Source organism: Muscardinus avellanarius (assembly GCF_963383645.1).
Source record: "Muscardinus avellanarius genome assembly, chromosome: 16".
NCBI classification, from domain to species: Eukaryota; Metazoa; Chordata; class Mammalia; order Rodentia; family Gliridae; genus Muscardinus; species Muscardinus avellanarius.
Genome location: NC_137802.1, coordinates 47,714,838 through 47,731,776, shown reverse-complemented (window position 1 = coordinate 47,731,776; position 16,939 = coordinate 47,714,838). Strand labels below are relative to the sequence as shown.

The 16,939-nt window shown below is 56.4% G+C and overlaps 1 protein-coding gene across 1 annotated transcript in view; it reads left to right on the top strand.

Moving 5' to 3' along the window:
• Nucleotides 1-2,727: 2,727 nt before the first annotated feature.
• TBX21 (T-box transcription factor 21) overlaps nucleotides 2,728-16,939 on the top strand; it is a gene marked incomplete at both ends in the record, with an annotated part of 29,019 nt that continues 14,807 nt past the window's right edge. The window contains 9 exons of the mRNA XM_080714047.1: nucleotides 2,728-2,745; nucleotides 2,915-2,998; nucleotides 3,061-3,175; nucleotides 3,228-3,330; nucleotides 4,263-4,389; nucleotides 5,825-5,939; nucleotides 7,508-7,630; nucleotides 10,972-11,166; nucleotides 11,222-11,801. Of these exons, the coding sequence (XP_080570173.1) occupies nucleotides 2,728-2,745; nucleotides 2,915-2,998; nucleotides 3,061-3,175; nucleotides 3,228-3,330; nucleotides 4,263-4,389; nucleotides 5,825-5,939; nucleotides 7,508-7,630; nucleotides 10,972-11,166; nucleotides 11,222-11,801 (1,460 nt within the window). The remainder of the gene's footprint in view (nucleotides 2,746-2,914; nucleotides 2,999-3,060; nucleotides 3,176-3,227; nucleotides 3,331-4,262; nucleotides 4,390-5,824; nucleotides 5,940-7,507; nucleotides 7,631-10,971; nucleotides 11,167-11,221; nucleotides 11,802-16,939) is intronic.

The window sequence follows — 16,939 nt, the reverse complement described above, 5'->3', positions numbered from 1 at the left end:
GCAGGTTGCAAGGCGAGGCCAGGGCTACCTGCTGACACGGGATGTGTGAAGGACCGGTGTGTGGACACTCAGTCTGTGTCTGTCAGTCACATCAGAAGCCTGACCCCGCCCCTTCTCTCCCTTCCACAGAGTCACACTTGAGCTGGCTAGGGGAGTGACAGGAAGGCCCGTGGCCCCGCCCTGCCTGTGCCCACCCAGCTGCCTCCCCTCCCCACAGCTGGCAGGTCTCTGCCCCCTTGACTTTTCCTGGCTTCGAGGAAACACCTCCCTTTAGGGGAAAGCGAGATGGTGAGGGAGGCAGAGGAAGCTGACTTGGGGAGAGGCATGAGCCTGATTTTCCAGTAGGGGCGGGTGGAGGAAGATGGCGCTGGGGATACCCGGGCGAAGGGCCTGACTCAGAGCCAGAACCACAGGGCTCCTCTGCGTATTGTAGTCGGGGAACAAGAAGCCACCAGGTTTATAAGAAACTGCGATTCATCTCTGTCCCCTTCTAGCCCTCTACAAGGGATCAGAGTTAGACTCAAGGAAAAACTTGTACCCTGGGGCAAGGAAGGAACTGTCTCTGATTTTCTGTTTGGACATCTTCTCTGGGTGGGCTGAAGGAGACCCACATATTTAGAGGATTTTGTTTATTTGCTTTTAATTTTTTTTTGGTACTAGAGATTGAGCCCAGGCTTTATATCCCCAACGTGTGTGTGTGTGTGTGTGTGTGTGTGTGTGTGTGTGTGTGTGTTACCTGGGATTGAACCTTAGGGGCACTCTACCTCCAAGCTATACCCTCAGCCGTATTCTTTATTCTTTCTTTTGAAACAGGGTCTCACCTATTCTTTATTCTTTCTTTTGAAACAGGGTCTCACTAAGTTGCGGAGGGCCTCACTAGGTAGCTGAGGCTGTCCACGATCCTCCTGTCTCAGCCTCCCAAGAACTGGGATTACAAGTGTGCACCACCACGCCTGACTCCCCCAACTTTTTTATTTTTTATTTGGAGACAGGTCTCACCAAATTGCTAAGGGTCTCACTAAGTTGCTGAGGCTGGCCTTGAACCTGCAAACTGCCTGTCTCAGCCTTCCAAATACTTAGATTACAGGCATGTGCCACTGTATCCAGCTCCAGGGGAGTTGATTGATTTTGTGTGATGTGTGGTACTGGGGATTGAACCCAGGGACATCCTATCTCTGAGCTACACCCCAGTTCCATTTTTTTTTTAAATTTTGGAACAGGGTCTTACTAAGTTGCTGAGGCCCTTGCTAAATTGCTGAGGTTTGTCTTGAACCCGCCATCCTCCTGTATCAGCCTCCCAAGTATTGGGATTACAGGTGCGCCCCACCACTCCTGACTTTTAGGAGGTTTTAGATCCCGAGAAGAGCCCAGATCTCTCTGTATGTTGTTAAACCCCCTCCTCACTCCCAACCCAGAACAGGAGTTTAAGCCACAGGAATGGTCCCCAGGGCTGCTGCCCCCAGGACTGTAGACAGCATGGGCGGCGTGGAGCGGGCGAGGCAGCTGGCAGCGCTGCCCCCCACCTCTGGCTCACAGGTCCCAAGGTGAGAAGCGGGAGAGCACGCAGGTTCTGTTAGCAGGCGGCGGAGCTGGAGGTGTGATGGGCCTCTGAGTGGGCAGAAAAGGGGGCAGCTCTGCCTGCAGGGACCGTGCCCGCCCTTCTCCACAGGTCCCGAGAGCCCTCTTCCCAAGAGAAGCACCTGACACCTGCCCTGCGTGTCTGGCAGTGGGCTCCTTTCAGGGGCAGGTTGTTGGGAGCAGTGAGGATTTGGCCGAGCCAGCTCCTGCCTCTCCCAGTCCCTCGGCCCAGCTCCCCTGCTCTATAAAGGGGACACAAGGCTGCTACATCATGGGGTCCAATTCTGCAGAGTCATCAAAGAGAGGGGACAGCAGGAGCAGCCAGAAGAGGAGGCCCAAGCAGGGGCAGGGATGACGTTGAGGCACCAGGAGTGACATCCCAAAGCCGAGGGGAGCACTCAACAGATGGCCTGAGGAGGACTTAGGGTTTCACCTTTCTCCAGAAGGAGGGAGGGGAAGGGGAAGGACTCTAAGCCAGGGGTAGGCTGGCTGTGAGGAGGGAGGGATGGAGAATCCAAATAACAGAGCCTGGGGAAACCATGTCGTCCCTCTCAGCATCGGTGTCTCATTGTAGAATGAGAGGCGCAATAAGCTGGGCGTGGCGGCACATATCTGTAATCCCAGTACTTGGGATGCTGAGACAGGAGGATCAAAGGTTTGAGGCCAGCCTTCGCAACTTAGTGAGACCCTGTTTCCAAATAAGAATAAAACAGGGCTGCGGGTGTAGTGCAGAGGCAGAACACTCCTGGAGCTCAATCCTCAGTACCCCCCCAACACACACACACACACACACACACACACACACACACACACACACACAAATAAGATGGCAATAGCAATAATGTCCTCTTCACACTGATGAGGGTCCCTGCTCCAGCCCAGGGCTCATCATCCTGTCACCAGCTGGGTGTCTCTGATAAGATAACTCCTCGAGACCTCAGTGTCCTCGTCTGTAAAGTGGGGACAGGGTCCCTGCCCAACCGAGCTTGCCCAGCCGTGAGGTCCGACAGCACCAAGGGTGCGCAACGCCTGGAGACGCTCTCCCGCCTCCTCACCGTGTGCCCGCAGCAGCACTGGCCAGGAGTCAGCCTGACCAACTGAGAGCTCGGCTTCCCAGTTTCAGACCCCCCGAGGTGAAGAAGTGCAGCCATGTGGCCATGTGTCCAGGTTAGTGGGTGTCCAAGCCTGGGTGGTGAGTCCAGCTAGGTCAGCATGTGAGTGTGTGTGTGTGTGTAAGCCAAGGAGATGGCCCAAATCTCAACTCTCAGATACTGGGCCAGTTGCTGAGGACTTGCCGGACCGTAACCATCACACGCACCCCCACCCCACGTGTCAGGTCCTGGTGCCAGTGACTGGGAGGAAATGGAGGGGGCTGGAGAGGGAGCAGCCGTACCAGCTTCATGGCCCTGTGGCCAGAGACGTGGGTCCAGGGGCCGTCTTGGGCCCCGGTGGACTGCCAGCTGCCCATGGCTCTGGTGGAAGGAGGTGGACAGGACGTTTTGTGACACTTGCTGGGAGCCGACGGGGGAGAGCGCAGACACCAGGCTCCCGGGGAAATCTCAGACTTGCGTGTCAGAGCGGATCTGTGTCTGGGGTGGTAAGTGGGGTTAAACTCAAGGTCAGCCCTAGCCAATCCGTCTTCACTCCAGTGTGGCCTTGGGTGCCCTGCACGGCGGTGGCTGGGACCCCGGTGCCCACTCAGCTGGAGACGGTGCTGCCCGTGCCCCGTGCCTGGGACTCGCGAGGAGCGAGGTGGAGCGTGCATCCAGGCCTCCCTGTGCTCCCTGAGGGCAGGTGCTAGTCTCTGTGAGGCCCAGTGACCTCAGAAGAGGAGAGGGGCCGCGCTGCAGGGCGAGAGGATGTAGAAAGACCACTGAGCCAACGCGGTGCCTTAAGTCATTGGGAAGCTCCTTGTTACCCTGCATGTCAGACTGCTGTACAGACCAGGCACTTAGCCCCTACCTGTGAAGCCTCAAAGATCATCAACCTGTCTGGGCACCTCCGTCTTCACTGTGCCCTTCCCAGGCCCCGGTTGTCATGTTTCGTGGGAGGCGTTGAGAAGGTGGGAAAAGGAAGTTTTCTGAGAACAAGCTGGAGGGCCAGCATGGACCCCAAGCAGGAAGCTTGCAGATGACAGAGGGAAGCAGGGGCAGTTAGATGGGGCAGGATCGCAGGGTGGGTCTGCAGGCTGCCTTGGCAGCAAGGGAACCTGAGGCCAGACCGTAAGAAGGGCCTCCAGATGGGGCAGTAGTCTCTGTTGCCGAAAGAGAATTAGTACGCGTGCTGTGGGGTGGACAGGGAGGAGGAAGATGGTCAGAGATGGACGGCAGGTAGAATTCCAAAGTATCCCCGCCAGACAGGGATGGGAAGCAGAGAACCAGCTGTGGGCCGCAGCCTCCTCCTCCCAGCTGTGGGCCGCAGCCTCTGCTCCCAGCTGCCCGCCCTGCCAGCGCTCCTCGCCCCCACCCCGGGAGGCCCGCGGCCCGCAGACACAGCGGCGTGGCGTTCTCACCACAGACCCCGTGCCGGCTGTGGCTTCTTCCCTCTGACCTATTTTTTAATCATTTGATAGGATTTACCCCCAAACCAAAGCCCTGGCCCCCTGGGCCCGTCAGCTCTACCGCGTGTCAAAACCACCCTGTCACTTTGCGTTGGTTTCTCAGTCCAGCAGCCCCTCCCCTCAGGGCCCGACAGCGATGGCTAATTACCCAGCTGCCGAGCGCCCCCACCCTGCCCCTCTGCCCGGCCCAGCGAGGGGCCCTGGAGGCCTTGGGCTGTGAGGAGAAGCTGGGCCTCCTCATCCTCCTATTGGTGGCAGGAAGTCCTTCCTGCTGTCTAACCTCCGTTCTTCCCTCTGTCCTGCCCCTAGTGGTGCTGAATCGCAGGCACAGAGGCTGTCAGTCTAGACTAGAAATTTGGGGATGTCTGCTTAAGGGACAGGAAAGGACATCAGCCTCCTTCCCTGAGCTTAGGGATATCATTGTCACCTTGGCTCCCTCACAGAATTCTAGGGAATTCTCCTGCAGGAAGTCTCTGCTCTGCCAACTGTGTTACAAAGCAGAAACCTAAGATCACCCGCAAGGCCCGTGGGGCCAGGATCAGGACCCGGCGCTCCCTGACCGTCTTTCCATCTGCTCCTGGGTTGTCCCCATTCTAGCGTTGGAGTCTGTGATTCTGCCCCTACCCCAACTGTGCTGTGCGTACCCCTGGGGCTCCAGGCACCCCAAGGAACATGTCTTCACTGTGCACGCGCTGTCCCCCCTTCCTTCCCTCTTGCACCCACCCCTGGGCAAGCCCTTCCTCTGCCCCATCTCGCCCCCACCCTGCAGTGTTGACCAGAAGGACAAGCTAAAGGGCCCGAGGCCAGAGACAGCCTAGAGATGGGGGCCAATCCCAGACAGACACACTAAGGACTAGACAGACCTCAAGACACTGATAGAGACAGGGAGATACAGACAGACAGACACAAACACGTGGCAGGTCCAGAGACAGGGAGACAGGTATGGAGCCTCGCTGCAGAGAGGGTGTGAAGAGGCAGACAAAACACAGGGCTCAGAGACGCAGACTCAAGACAAGCGGCAGAGAGGCGCAGACCAGGGAGTCCTGAGAGGGAAGGGGCTGGCTGGGGCCTGGGAGGCGGCTTACAAAGGGGGCCTGGCCTGGCAGAACCTGCCTGTGCCAGGAAGTCATGCCGAGGTCCCAGGATGGGGCGCAGGGAGGAGCCTGGCCTTGCAGGGGTTAAGCCCTCTGTCCTGTCCTCCCTGCTCCTCTCCCCTCCTCCTCAGCTCCCTTTACCCAAAGCCCTGGGTATCCCCCCCCCTGGTAACCAGAGCCTGCTTCCTGCCTGAGATTAAGGGACTGTCTGCTGAGATTCCCCAGGAGGGGGGCACAGCCTTTCCCCAGGGCCTCCTTGAGGCTCAGGCTTGCCTGTCCATACCCCACAGGACCATTGATGAGAGTTGCCCCCCATCTTCATGCCCCTCTGGGGTGCCCCTGTTGAAGAATTGAAAGAGGACCCAGGTGCAGTCTAGGCCAGAGGGTAAGGGATGCCTGGCTTGAGGGGTGTTGGAGGTGGCAAGGGGTGGCCGGGCCTGGGGATAAGTGCCTGCGGCCCTTGACCTTGGGCTCTCCATTCTGGGTTCACACTGACCACCTGGTGCTGGGGCCTCAGGACCGCTGCAGCTGTCACTGGGGTGGGGGTGGGGGCCTACAGGTGCCGGTCACTCCCTCCCCCTTGGCTGTTAAGCTGATGGTTCCGGCCCTGCCCTCTGAGGGACTGGCAGTCTGGGCCGAAGGGGAGAGGAGTTTGGGACTGGAGGATGGGCAGAGTCAGATGCCCAAGGAGCCCTGGGGGGCTGGATGTGGGGCGGCAGCTGGGAGTGGGGGTACAAGATGGAATCCCAGGGATATCTCTGCGTGTGGTATGTGCAGGCACATGGGTGATGGTGTGTGCGCCCAGGCTTGAGATCCCACACTCGAAGGGCAAGTGGGCTGAGAGGCTGGAGATCTGTGGCCCTGGGTCACCTTGCTGGGAGCTCTTTCTTCGGGCAGAGTCGAATGAATCTTACTTTATGTGTGATCCTGAGTTCCCAGGGTTGGGGTTTTTTTTCAGCCCTCAGCATCTGAGAGTTCCGGGAATGGCATGTGGCATCTGGAGGCTGGCCCCTGTCTGAGATGGGGGCTTCTGAGCAGAGGGCATCTTTTCCAGCCTGATGCCCTGAGTGGAGGCTGGAGCTGGAGTTCAGGTACCTTTGTGGATGAGCCCCCAGGCAGAGGGAGGAAAGGGAAGCCGCAGGTAGCTGAGTGCAGAGGAAAGGAAGAGTTAAGCATGCCTGCGCCTGTGCCTCTGCTCCAGCCCTGCCTGGGGACAGAGGCCCTCAGGACTTCCAGACCTAGTTAGCCCTGGCAGAAGGTCAGTTAACTCCACTAACTGAGAAGGAAATCAGAGAGGTTGAGACACTCCACTAGATCACATAGCCAATGGGGGTTGGAGTTGAGGTCCCGACCCAGTCACCCAACAAAGTCCACCCAGTGTCCCATTTCCCTGAAGTTCTTTTTTTTTTTTTTTTTTTTTGGTGGTACTGGGGGTGGAACCCAGAGGCTTTCTACCTCCGGGCTATACTCCCAGACCTTTTTATATTTTATTTGGAAACAGGGTCTCACTAAGTTTCTGAGAGCCTCACTAAGTAGCTGAGGCTGGCTTCGAACTTGTGCGATCCTCCTGTCTCAGCCTCCCAAGCGCGGGGATTACAAGCGTGCGCCACCACGCCCGGCCTCATTTTTTTTTTTTTAATACTGAGGATTGAACTCAGGGGCATTCTACCTTTGAGCTACACCCCAACCTGATTTTGAACTATTTATTTATTTATTTTGCAGTACTGTGGATGGATCCCAGGGGCATTCTACCTTAGAGCTATATCCTCAGCCCTATTTTTTATTGTTTATTTTGAAACAGGGTCTCACTGAGTTGCAAAGGGCCGCACTAAGTAGCTGAGGCTGTCTGTGAACCGTGATCCTCCTGTCTCAGCCTCCCAAATGCTGGGATAGAAGCGTGAGCCACCACGCCTGGCAATTAACTCTTTATTTTGAAACAGGGTCTCACTGAGTTGCGAAGGGCCTAAGTAGCTGACACTGGCCTCAAACCTGCTATCCTCCTGTCTCAGCCTCCCAAGTACTGGGGTTACAAGCCTGCGCCACCACGCCTGGCTTCCCGGGGTTCTGAATCCTGAAATCTCACCACCTCTGTGGCCCTCCCTCTTGGGGGCCTGTGTCTCTTTTTTCTTTCCTCCCAGTCCCCTTGCTGGCCTGAGACTCTTCTAAGTCACGTTCTGGGTCCTGGCTTTGCCGTTCCTGTCCCTTGGTCTCAATCTCTCCTCTGTGCCCTTCCTTGCGGCCTCACCCTCTACTGCCCCCTCTCTCCTGCTTTCAGACTCCAAGGCTGTGCCCACGGGCTGGAGCCCAGAAATCCTGGGCCTGGCACCCTGGGCTCTGAGTTTCCATCAAAAGCTGCCCCCTCCCCAAACCCCTGTACCTGCCTCTCAGCCTTCCCTGAGTATGAGCCCATCCCGGCACACAGGCTCCAGGAGAGGCGCCGGCGGCTGCCTGTTGGATTCTAGGGGAGGGGTCATCTGGTCCTAAGGCATTATCAAGGAAATCCAAGGGCCCGTCCTGCCCTTTAAGGCCCTCACCATCCTCCCCATGCCTTGGGGCGCCTGCATCCCCAGGCTCACAGATGGGACCTGACTTGGAGGTGGGGAGACTGAGAGTGGGATGCAGGACCCTCCATGCCCAGCACCACCTGGGGTACTTAAATATGCAGAGCATGGAGCCCTGCAGGGCCGGAACCAGACTCTGTAGAGGCGATTTCCAGAAATCCACATCCTAACAGCTTCCCCAACACAGTGTGTGGCCCAGAGGCAGAGCAGGGCTGTGTGACCTCAAGGGAGCGCTGGGGGGTGGTACTGGGGTTCCTGGAAACCTTCTACCTCTGAGCTACACTCCCAGAATATATATAAAATTTTTTTTAAATTTAGAAACAGGGTCTCCTAAGCCAGCGCGGCTGGCTTCGAACCTGCGCGATCCTCCTGTCTCTGCTTCCCAAGCGCGGGGATTACAAGCGTGCGCCACCATGCCTGTCTTCATTTTTTGAGTCTTGATAGGAAGCAACTTGTTCAAAGGAAGTTTTGTACTTGGGAGGCTGCGACAGGAGGATCACTGTATCAAGGCCAGCCTCAGCAACTTAGCGAGACATTATTATTATTATTTTTTAAAGGCAGTTTGAAACACTTGCAGAGGAGAAACAGTGCGGGTGTATGTGTGTAGGGGGTAGATTTTCTTTTTTGTTTTCCAAACCTTTTTTGACAGGACCACCTGAGTTCTCATTCATGATAACAATTCCCCCCTCAGTCTTGTGAGAAGAGCACTGCCCTGGGAGTCCAGAGACCAGGCTCCAGGCTCCAGCTGTGCCCCCATTGGGGTGCGGGGCTTTGGCAAGTCATTCTGTTTCCCATGTTTGCAAGCCTGCCTGTCTCATAAAATCTGATACTGGCTGGAGACTGCCTCTCCCATCCCAGGCACCCACCTGTGTTTCTTCGCTCCCACCCCAAGGGCGAGCCCCATAGATGTTCAGTGTGGGGTGCGGAGAGGGCTGGGAGGGGCGGGCACACTGAGCTCTAAGAGGGGATCCCAGGGGGCCTCAGCTCCTTCCCCTCCTCTCTTCCCACTTCTCCAGCCGCAGGGCCTGGGAAGGGGGTGAGGTGGCAGGAAGAGGAGGTGTCACTGTTAGGGCTCCTCTTCTCACCTAAGTTGGCAGAGGGGCGGGACTGGCGCCGTGACACCAGGGCCACTCGGCCCCCGCTTTTCACAAGCACTTTCTTTTTTGGGTAAAAGAAGTTGGAGGGAGGGAGATGAGGAATCTGGGGTTTGATGAGCCAGGCTGTAAGACCCTCTGACAGCCCATCAGATTACAGGGAGACCACTCCCAGCCCCCTGCCTTCCTCTAAGGATGGGTCTGCAGGGCCCCCTGATTTGAGATTCATATTCCTTCCTGCTCTGCAACGCTGGGTGGGAGTTGGGCTCATCCTGTTCAGAAGAGGGAGATGGTTCACTTGACATGAGGATTAGCATGGAAAAGAGGAGGGGGAGAAAGAGAGAGGGGGGGGAGAGATGGAGCGGGAGCGAGCGCAACTAGCCAACCACTTAGCAAAAATGTCCTCCCCCTCCAAGAGATAACAGCTTTCAACAGTCTCATGTCTCCTGGGAATCATTCAGGTGAGTCTATGGACATCCCTGATGCTTCACAAACAGTAGCTCAGGGTCCCAAGGTCACCCTCTTTCAAGCAGGGGTGCCCCCCCTGAGCGGCAGGCAGAAATTTCTGCCTTCCTCGGGGCATGGGGAAATGAGGATGAAGGGCTGGGGCGAGGCCAGGCCTGGGTTTCTGTGCTGTCCTCCAGGGATGTGCAGGTTCTCTCTCCCCACCCTCCTTGGGTCATGGCAGCCTCCTGGGATCCCCACGTCACCTTCACCTGCCAGGCTGCCTCTTGGTTCAGCTCTAGTTGGGAGTAGAGAGTCCCTGTGGGCCCCTAAGGGTGAAGCCCTGTTGGGCCGGGACAGAAATGTAAAGATGGGGCCAGCCCCCCGGGGAGAACTGGGGAGGGAGGGATGGGGGGACAGAAGTTAACTTTTAACATGATAAAAGTGTGTTAAAATATTTTTCAAAGCAATCTTTAAAATGTAAAGCTTTATATAATGACACAAAAAAGGATTCCGTGACATCGCAAGGAGTGAACGAAATTCTAAAGTGCATGTGTGGTGTTTATAGAAAATCATGTGTTTGTGTGTGTGTGTGTGTGTGTGTGTGTGTGTGTGTGTAAAAGACAGAGGCAGAGTGTGTTTGTATAGGAGTGAAATCTAGAGGGGTGGTCGCCGAAATGTTGAGCCTGTTTGCCTTTGGGGAGTGGAGTTTGGGGTGACTTATACAGCCTTGCTTTTGCTTTCTATACTGCTTAGAGTTTCTATGTTTTACCTTTTTACACAGGGAAACCCCCATTGGTGCTATTTTCAGTTGGGAGAGGGAAGATACTTTTCATAAAAAAAGTATGACTATATTATCAGGAAAGGAAAATCGAGGAATAATGGGGCTCCGTAGCCATCGGCCGAAGCGGCCCCCAGAGCAAGCATGCGCTGGGCTTCCTTCCTGTCTGCCAGCTCCGAATCTCTTTGAAGAAGCTTTCCATCCCGCTCTGATAGATAGGAAAGCGCTACACACTGACACGGGCTTGTGTAAGTCTCACGGCCTCCACCCCAGAAAAGAGATGTGCTTTATTTTCCCCAGTCCGCCGAGGAGGCCTGGAAGGCTGACTTTCAGCCAAAGAAAGTGACTTGCTCAGGTCACACGCACCTGTCCTAGACAGAGCCAGTCCTGGGCTGCTGAGCACTGGTAGCCAAAGCCACCTTCAGAGTGCAGGCTGCACTGCCATGTGTGAGAGCTTTTGTGGCCCAGCCCAGCCAGCCCTGGGTCAGGTCTTGTAAGCCCCCAAGGTGTTCAACCTCCCTTAAGGAACCTGCTGACCTGGTACCAGGTTTCTGTCCCACTCCAGGGCTGGAAGTACAAGATACACAGACAGCCCGCATGGGCCTCTGGCTGGGAGAAAGGGGGGAAAACGTTTCATGCGAAGTTTCTTAGCACAAAGCCTGGCCACAAGCAAATATCTGTTGCTTATAGATGGTTGCAGCCTCTCAGAGCCTGCCAGGCCCATCTGGGCCATCACCGAAGGCTTCCTGTAGGAGAAGACCTTTGAGCTCAGCCTAAGAGGATGGGTGGCATTTGCGCGTGGGTCCAGAGGGGAGAAACGCGGGAGGGGCGGTTCAGGTGTCCGGGTTGACGCTCCCAGAGGGCAAGTTCTTTAAGCACGAACTCCAGGGCGCGGGCACCCCGTGGGGGGCCTTGCCGTCCTCGCCAACAGCCAACAGCGGAGGAGACTTCGCCCGAGTATTAGCCACGAGGGGGCGGGGCGAGGCGGGGCGGGGCCGAGCGGCAGGGTGGGGGGAGCGCTTCATAAAGCCCCAGCGAGGCCGCCGCGACGCTGGTGACAGCGGCCCGCTGGAGGGGGAGCCGGAGCCGCAGCCCCAGCCCGGGCTCAGGCTCGGGAGGCCCCCGCCCGGCCCCGCCCCGGCCCCGCCCCGAGACCCTCGCCCGCCCCCGCGCGGAGAGCTGGGCCCTCGACGGCGGCGGGAAGGCGCCCAGCGCCCCGGATGGCATCGTGGAGCCGGGCTGCGGAGACATGCTGACGGGCACCGAGCTGCTGCCGGCGGGGGCCGAGGGCCGGGCGCCGGGCGCCGACCCGCAGCTCCGCTACCTCTACCCCGAGCCGGGCGCGCAGGACGCGGCCGACCGTCGCGGGGGCGGCCCGGGGGCGCCGTACGCCGGGGGCGCCCTGGTGCCCGCCCCGCCCGGCCGCTTCCTCGGCGCCTACGCCTACCCGGCGCGGCCGCCGGCGCCCGGCTTCCCGGGGGCGCCCGAGCCCTTCGCGCCGCCCGCGCCCCCCGACGGCTACGCCGCCCCCGACGGCTACGCCCCGGACCCCCGCGCCGCGCTGCAGGACTACGCGCTGCCCGCCGGGCTCGAGGTGTCGGGCAAGCTGCGCGTGGCGCTCAACAACCACCTGTTGTGGTCCAAGTTCAGCCAGCACCAGACGGAGATGATCATCACCAAGCAGGGCCGGTGAGCGCCGCCCGCGGGCTCCCCCCTCCCCTGGCCAGACCTGGGCGCCGGCTCCGCCCCTCCCCGGTGGGCTCAAGCCTGGGGAGGCGGGGGATGGGGAGGGTCGCCTGCGCCCCGGGGTGCGACACCCGCTGCCTGCGGAGAGTTCAAAAAGCAGCGCGCGGGCGGGTGGTCTGGGCCGGGGTCTCCGCCCAGGCCGGTGGCCGGCGCCGCGGGACCCCGCGCCCTGGGGCTGACCAGCCGGGGCTCCTCCTGGCCCCTCTGTTTGGGAAACTGGAGCACTGGGGGCCGCGCCCCGCCGCCCCCTCTCTCCCGGGCCTGCGGTGCCCCCTTCCCCTTACTCTGCTGCCGCTGTGCTCCGGGACGGCTTTGGGGTGTGTGTGTGTGGGGGGTAGTGTAGGCTGGGATTTGATGACATGGAGAAGCAGTCGCCAAGTTTCCTTTCCGGTCTTACTTTGAGATCATATGTCGTGTGTGTGTGTGTGTGTGTGTGTGTGTGTGTGTGTGTGTGTGTGTGTGTGTGTGGGGGGGGGGTAATGAAGCTTGGGGGAAGGCACAGATCCCTTCAGGCCTGAGCAGGTGAAGCTCACCCAGGGTCTAAGCTGGTGGGTAGCTCCATTCTGCACCTTTTGGGGCTGGTTCCTGAAAACTTGCCCACTCCCTTGCCCAGTTATTCGCCGATCCATCCCGGGGGGAGTTGGAAGGGGAGCTACTTGGCTCCGTGGCTCTGGGTCCCCTAAGCCCAGGGCATGAGCTATAGGATTTGGGGCTGAGGATGCTGCTTCCGGATAGAATAGAATCTCCCGCTTGAGGAAAGAAAGAGAAACCTGCAGCTGGTGTGGTATTTGTTTAGTAAGCAACACCCGGAGTGGGTCCTGCCTATGCCTGATGTGAGCACCCCATTTCCCAGTGGGGCCGTGCGAGTGGGGGGCCGGCCAGTGGGGCGCTCTGTGTGCAGAGGCTGTCATTGGTAGGCCTTGATGATGGAGCCTTGAAGAGCAGACTCCAGTGGTGGGGCTTGGAAGCAGAGAGGGGAGACTGCTGCGTGGGGCTCCAGGGTGGGCATCCACTTTGTACATCGCTGGAGCGTCGCCTCTCTCTGTCGCTGTCCACTACTGGCTTCAAGTTGATGGGTTCTTCCTGTTTCCCTGGGATGGACCCAGGAAAGGTGTCATGTTCATTCACAGCTGGGCCTTCATCCCCAAAAGCTCTCTGATGATTCCTCTCAGGTCCCCCAACCCCAGTCCTTCTCTGGGGGTCAGGACCCAAAAGATGCTGTCCAACCTTCTTCCTGCACAGGCAGGGACCCAGGCCCAGAGATGGCAAGAGGCTCTGCAGAGGTGACGCAGCACACCTGCTGTGTGCGCTGTCTCCGGGCCAGGCCGCAGAGCCCAGATGAAATCTGCCCGGCTTTCTCTCTCCAGACCCTCATGGCCACCGGTAAAGACTAACCCACGCGGTCTCAAGGCCTTGCTTGCCACACGTAGAGTGGTTTCACTTCCTTTATTTCAGTGTGTCTCGGGCAGGCCAAACAGCCTCCCCATTCTACAGCCGCGCACACTGAGGTGCAGGCTCTGCAGTGGCCTGCACTCCCAAGTACAGCAGGCCCGGCGGGCCTCCCGGCCTCTGCCCTGTTGTGTGGTCAGGAGCCCTTTCCACTGGGGGCCTGGCTGGGGTCTCCTCGACAGCTCTGCTGTGCCTCTGCCCCTCCAGGCTGGAGACACGGGTGGACAGAAGATTAACCAGAATTGCGGGGATGCGGCTGGTGCTGGACTGAGCCCTGTCTGTTGGCTGTTTAGGGACACACTTGAGGGTGATTGTCGAGGTGTGGATGGAGTCCTGTGGCCGCCGGCTTCTCCTAACCCTCCTGCATTCTTACTTGACAAGTCTCGTCGACCCACACTCTGATTTTCTTTTCTTTTTTTTTTCTGTGGTGGGATGGAACCCAGGACCTTCTGTAAACTTATGTTGTTGTTTTTTAATTGTAAAAAATCCACTGTAAACCAGGCGTGGTGGGGCACCCTTGCATTCCCAGTATTTGGGAGGCTGAGACAGGAGGATTGCGGGTTCACAGCCAGCCTCAGCGACTTAGCGAGGCCCTCTGCAACTTTGTGAGACCCTGTTTCGAAATAAAAGAGTGAAAAATAGGGCACGGGGTGTAGTTCAGCTATATTAGCTCTACCATATAGCTCGACTATGTTAGTAATATAGTAGAACGCCCTGGGTTCAATCCTCGGTGTCCCCCTACAAAATCCTCCATATTCAAAATAGACATAAAAATATAACAGACTGCCATCTTTCTATCATCTAACTTCAACAGTCATCTTGTTTCTTCATTTTCTTCCTTTTTTGTGTGTGTGGGGTACCAGGAATAGGGTTAAGGTGTACTCTACCACCGACCTACATCCTGGCCTTTTTTATTTCATTTTATTTTAATTCTGAGACAAGGCTGCTTTTGAATTTGTAACCCCGCTGCCTCAGCCTCCCAAGTGGTTGGGATTATAGATGTGTGTCGCTGTGCCTGGCTTGTTCCTGCTTTATCCTCCACTCCTCCTGTCTACAATTATATTAGTAATGCAGTAAGTAATTAGCAAATCCTAGTCATCTTTTCACCCTTAAATCTTTCTCTGTGCACTTATGAAAATGAAAATGAATCTTTTTTTCATATTGAGAATTGAACCGAGGGGCAGTCTATCTCTGAGCCATACCCCCAGCCCTATTTTATTTTTTCCTTTAGAAACAGGTTTTCAGCCGGGCGTGGTGGCGCACGCTTGTAATTCCAGCATTCGGGAGGCTGAGACAGGAGGATCACGGTTCGCGGACAGCCTCAGCTACTTAGTGAGGCCCTCTGCAACTCAGTGAGACCCGGTTTCAAAATAAAGAATAAAAAATAGGGCTGGGGGTGTAGTTCGGAGGTCGAATGCCCCTGGACATCCCCAGACCCAGAAAAAGAAAGGAAAGAAAGAAAGGAAGGGAGGGAGGGAGGGAGGGAGGGAGGGAGGGTTCTCACTAGGTTATTGAGAATCTTGCTACATTTTCTCAAATCTTCAGTCCTCTCCTCTCAGTCTCCCAAATATTGGGATTATAGGCATGCTTCCTATAATCTGTGCCCAGCTGTGTGTGTGTGTGTGTGTGTGTGTGTGTGTGTGTGTGTGGTGTGTGTGTGTGGTGTGTGTGTGTGTGTGGTGTGTGTGTGGTGTGTGTGTGTGTGTGTGTGTGTGGTGTGGTGTGTGTGTGTGTGTGTGTGTGTGTGTGTGTGTGTGTGTGTTACTAAGGATTGAGCCCAGGGGCATTCTACCTCCAAGCTAAACCCCAGCCTGATTTTATTTCTTTTTCTCTTTCTTTACTTTTCTTTTTTTTTTTTTAATTTTTGTGGTACTGGGGTTCCTGGGAACCCTTCTACCTCTGGGCTACACTCCTAGCCCTATTTTATGTGTTTTTTTTTTTGGAAACAGGGTCTCTTAAGCCAGCGAGGCTGGCTCCAAACCTGTGCGATCCTCCTGTCTCAGCCTCCCAAGCGCGGGGATTACAAGCGTGCGCCACCACGCCCGGCCCAATTTTAATTTTTATTTGGAAACAGAGTCTCACTAGGTTGCTGAATACCTCATGAGCTGCTGAGGCTGGCCACGAACCTGTGATCCTCTTGTATTGGGATTAAAGCGTATATCACCACGCTCGATTCCTCAGCTCTTTTTAGTTTTTTTTCTTTTTCTTTTTCTATTTTGGGGTACCAGGGATTGAACCCAGGAGTATTCTACCTCTGAGGTACACCCTCAACCCTATTTTAATTTTTTATTGTGAAACAGAGTCTCCCTAAATTACAGAAGGCCTTACTACGTGGCAGAGATGGCTGAAAACTTGTGATCCTCCTGTCTCAGCCTCCCAAATACTGGGATTACAGGTGTGTGCCACCACACCAGGCTCGAAAATGAATCTTAAAATATATATGCGCAATGCCATTAGCAAACCTGAAAAGAAATTCCTAAATATCGCTAAGTTCTCCTGATTCGTTTCCTAAATGTCTGTGTGTGCCTGTGTGTTTTATAAAAGTTCTCCGTTCTGCCGGGCGTGGTGACGCACACTTGTAATCCCTGTGCTTGGGAGGCGGAGACAGGAGGATTGCGCAGGTTTGAAGCCAGCCGTGCTGGCTTAAGAGACCCTGTTTCCAAATTTTAAAAAAATATATAAAATAGGTCTGGGAGTGTAGCCCAGAGGTAAAAGGGCTTCCAGGAACCCCAGTACCACCAAAAAGAAAAAAAAGTTCTCAGTTCTGGGTCCACCCTAAGGGGCCTCTTTGGGTAGAGTGGGGTCGCTGTTAGATGGGGCTCCCCACCATTTTCTTTGATGCCTGCCCTTGGATCAGGCTCCAGGGGCAGGAGACATGAGGTACGCTACCAGCCAACTCAGTCCTACCAGCCGGGCCTGATCCAAGCCTGCTTCAGGCTTTGGGCTCCAAGAACAGCTTCCTTTCTGTCCTGCTTTGGCAAGCTGGACTGTCCCTCCGTGGGTTCCAGCCACCTGCCAGTCTCTACCACATCACCCACGGCCTTCTTTCTTTTTGAAAAATTCTTCCACCCCAGGCCCACCCACAGCCCCGCAGCCTCTTACCCCAGGCTGACTCACTTTTCCCGGATCCTTCCTTCCCCCCTCCCACCCTGGACCCCCTCCTCGGTGCAGACCAGGGACAACCACGGCCCGGAATGGGGTGACCCTGGTGCAGACCATAGTCACAGCAGCTCAGTGGGAACAAAATGGCGGATGGGCCCATTGAGCAGACGCGAGTGTCCGAGTGTGTGTTTGTGGAGACTTGGGGCAGCCCGCTGAGTGCTGCACGCAGACTCGTGCTAGTGTTTCTGCGAGGAATGCGTGTCACGGATGTGCTGGGAAGAATGTAGGAGCTGATGGTAGACATTCTCAGTAGAGGAAGAGAGGCCCGGGCCTCCGTGGGTGTGTGGGTGTGTATAAATTGCTGGTAATCCCCGCTTTTCTGGGTGTGATTGGTTGATTATTATAATTAAGATAACTTTGGGGAGCTCTGTTGTTAAGTAGCTCAATTTGCATTTGTATTTGTGTATGTGAAGTTCCGGGTTAGCGAAATGATTTCAGTCCCCTGTGGACCTCCTTGCTGGACCCACAGC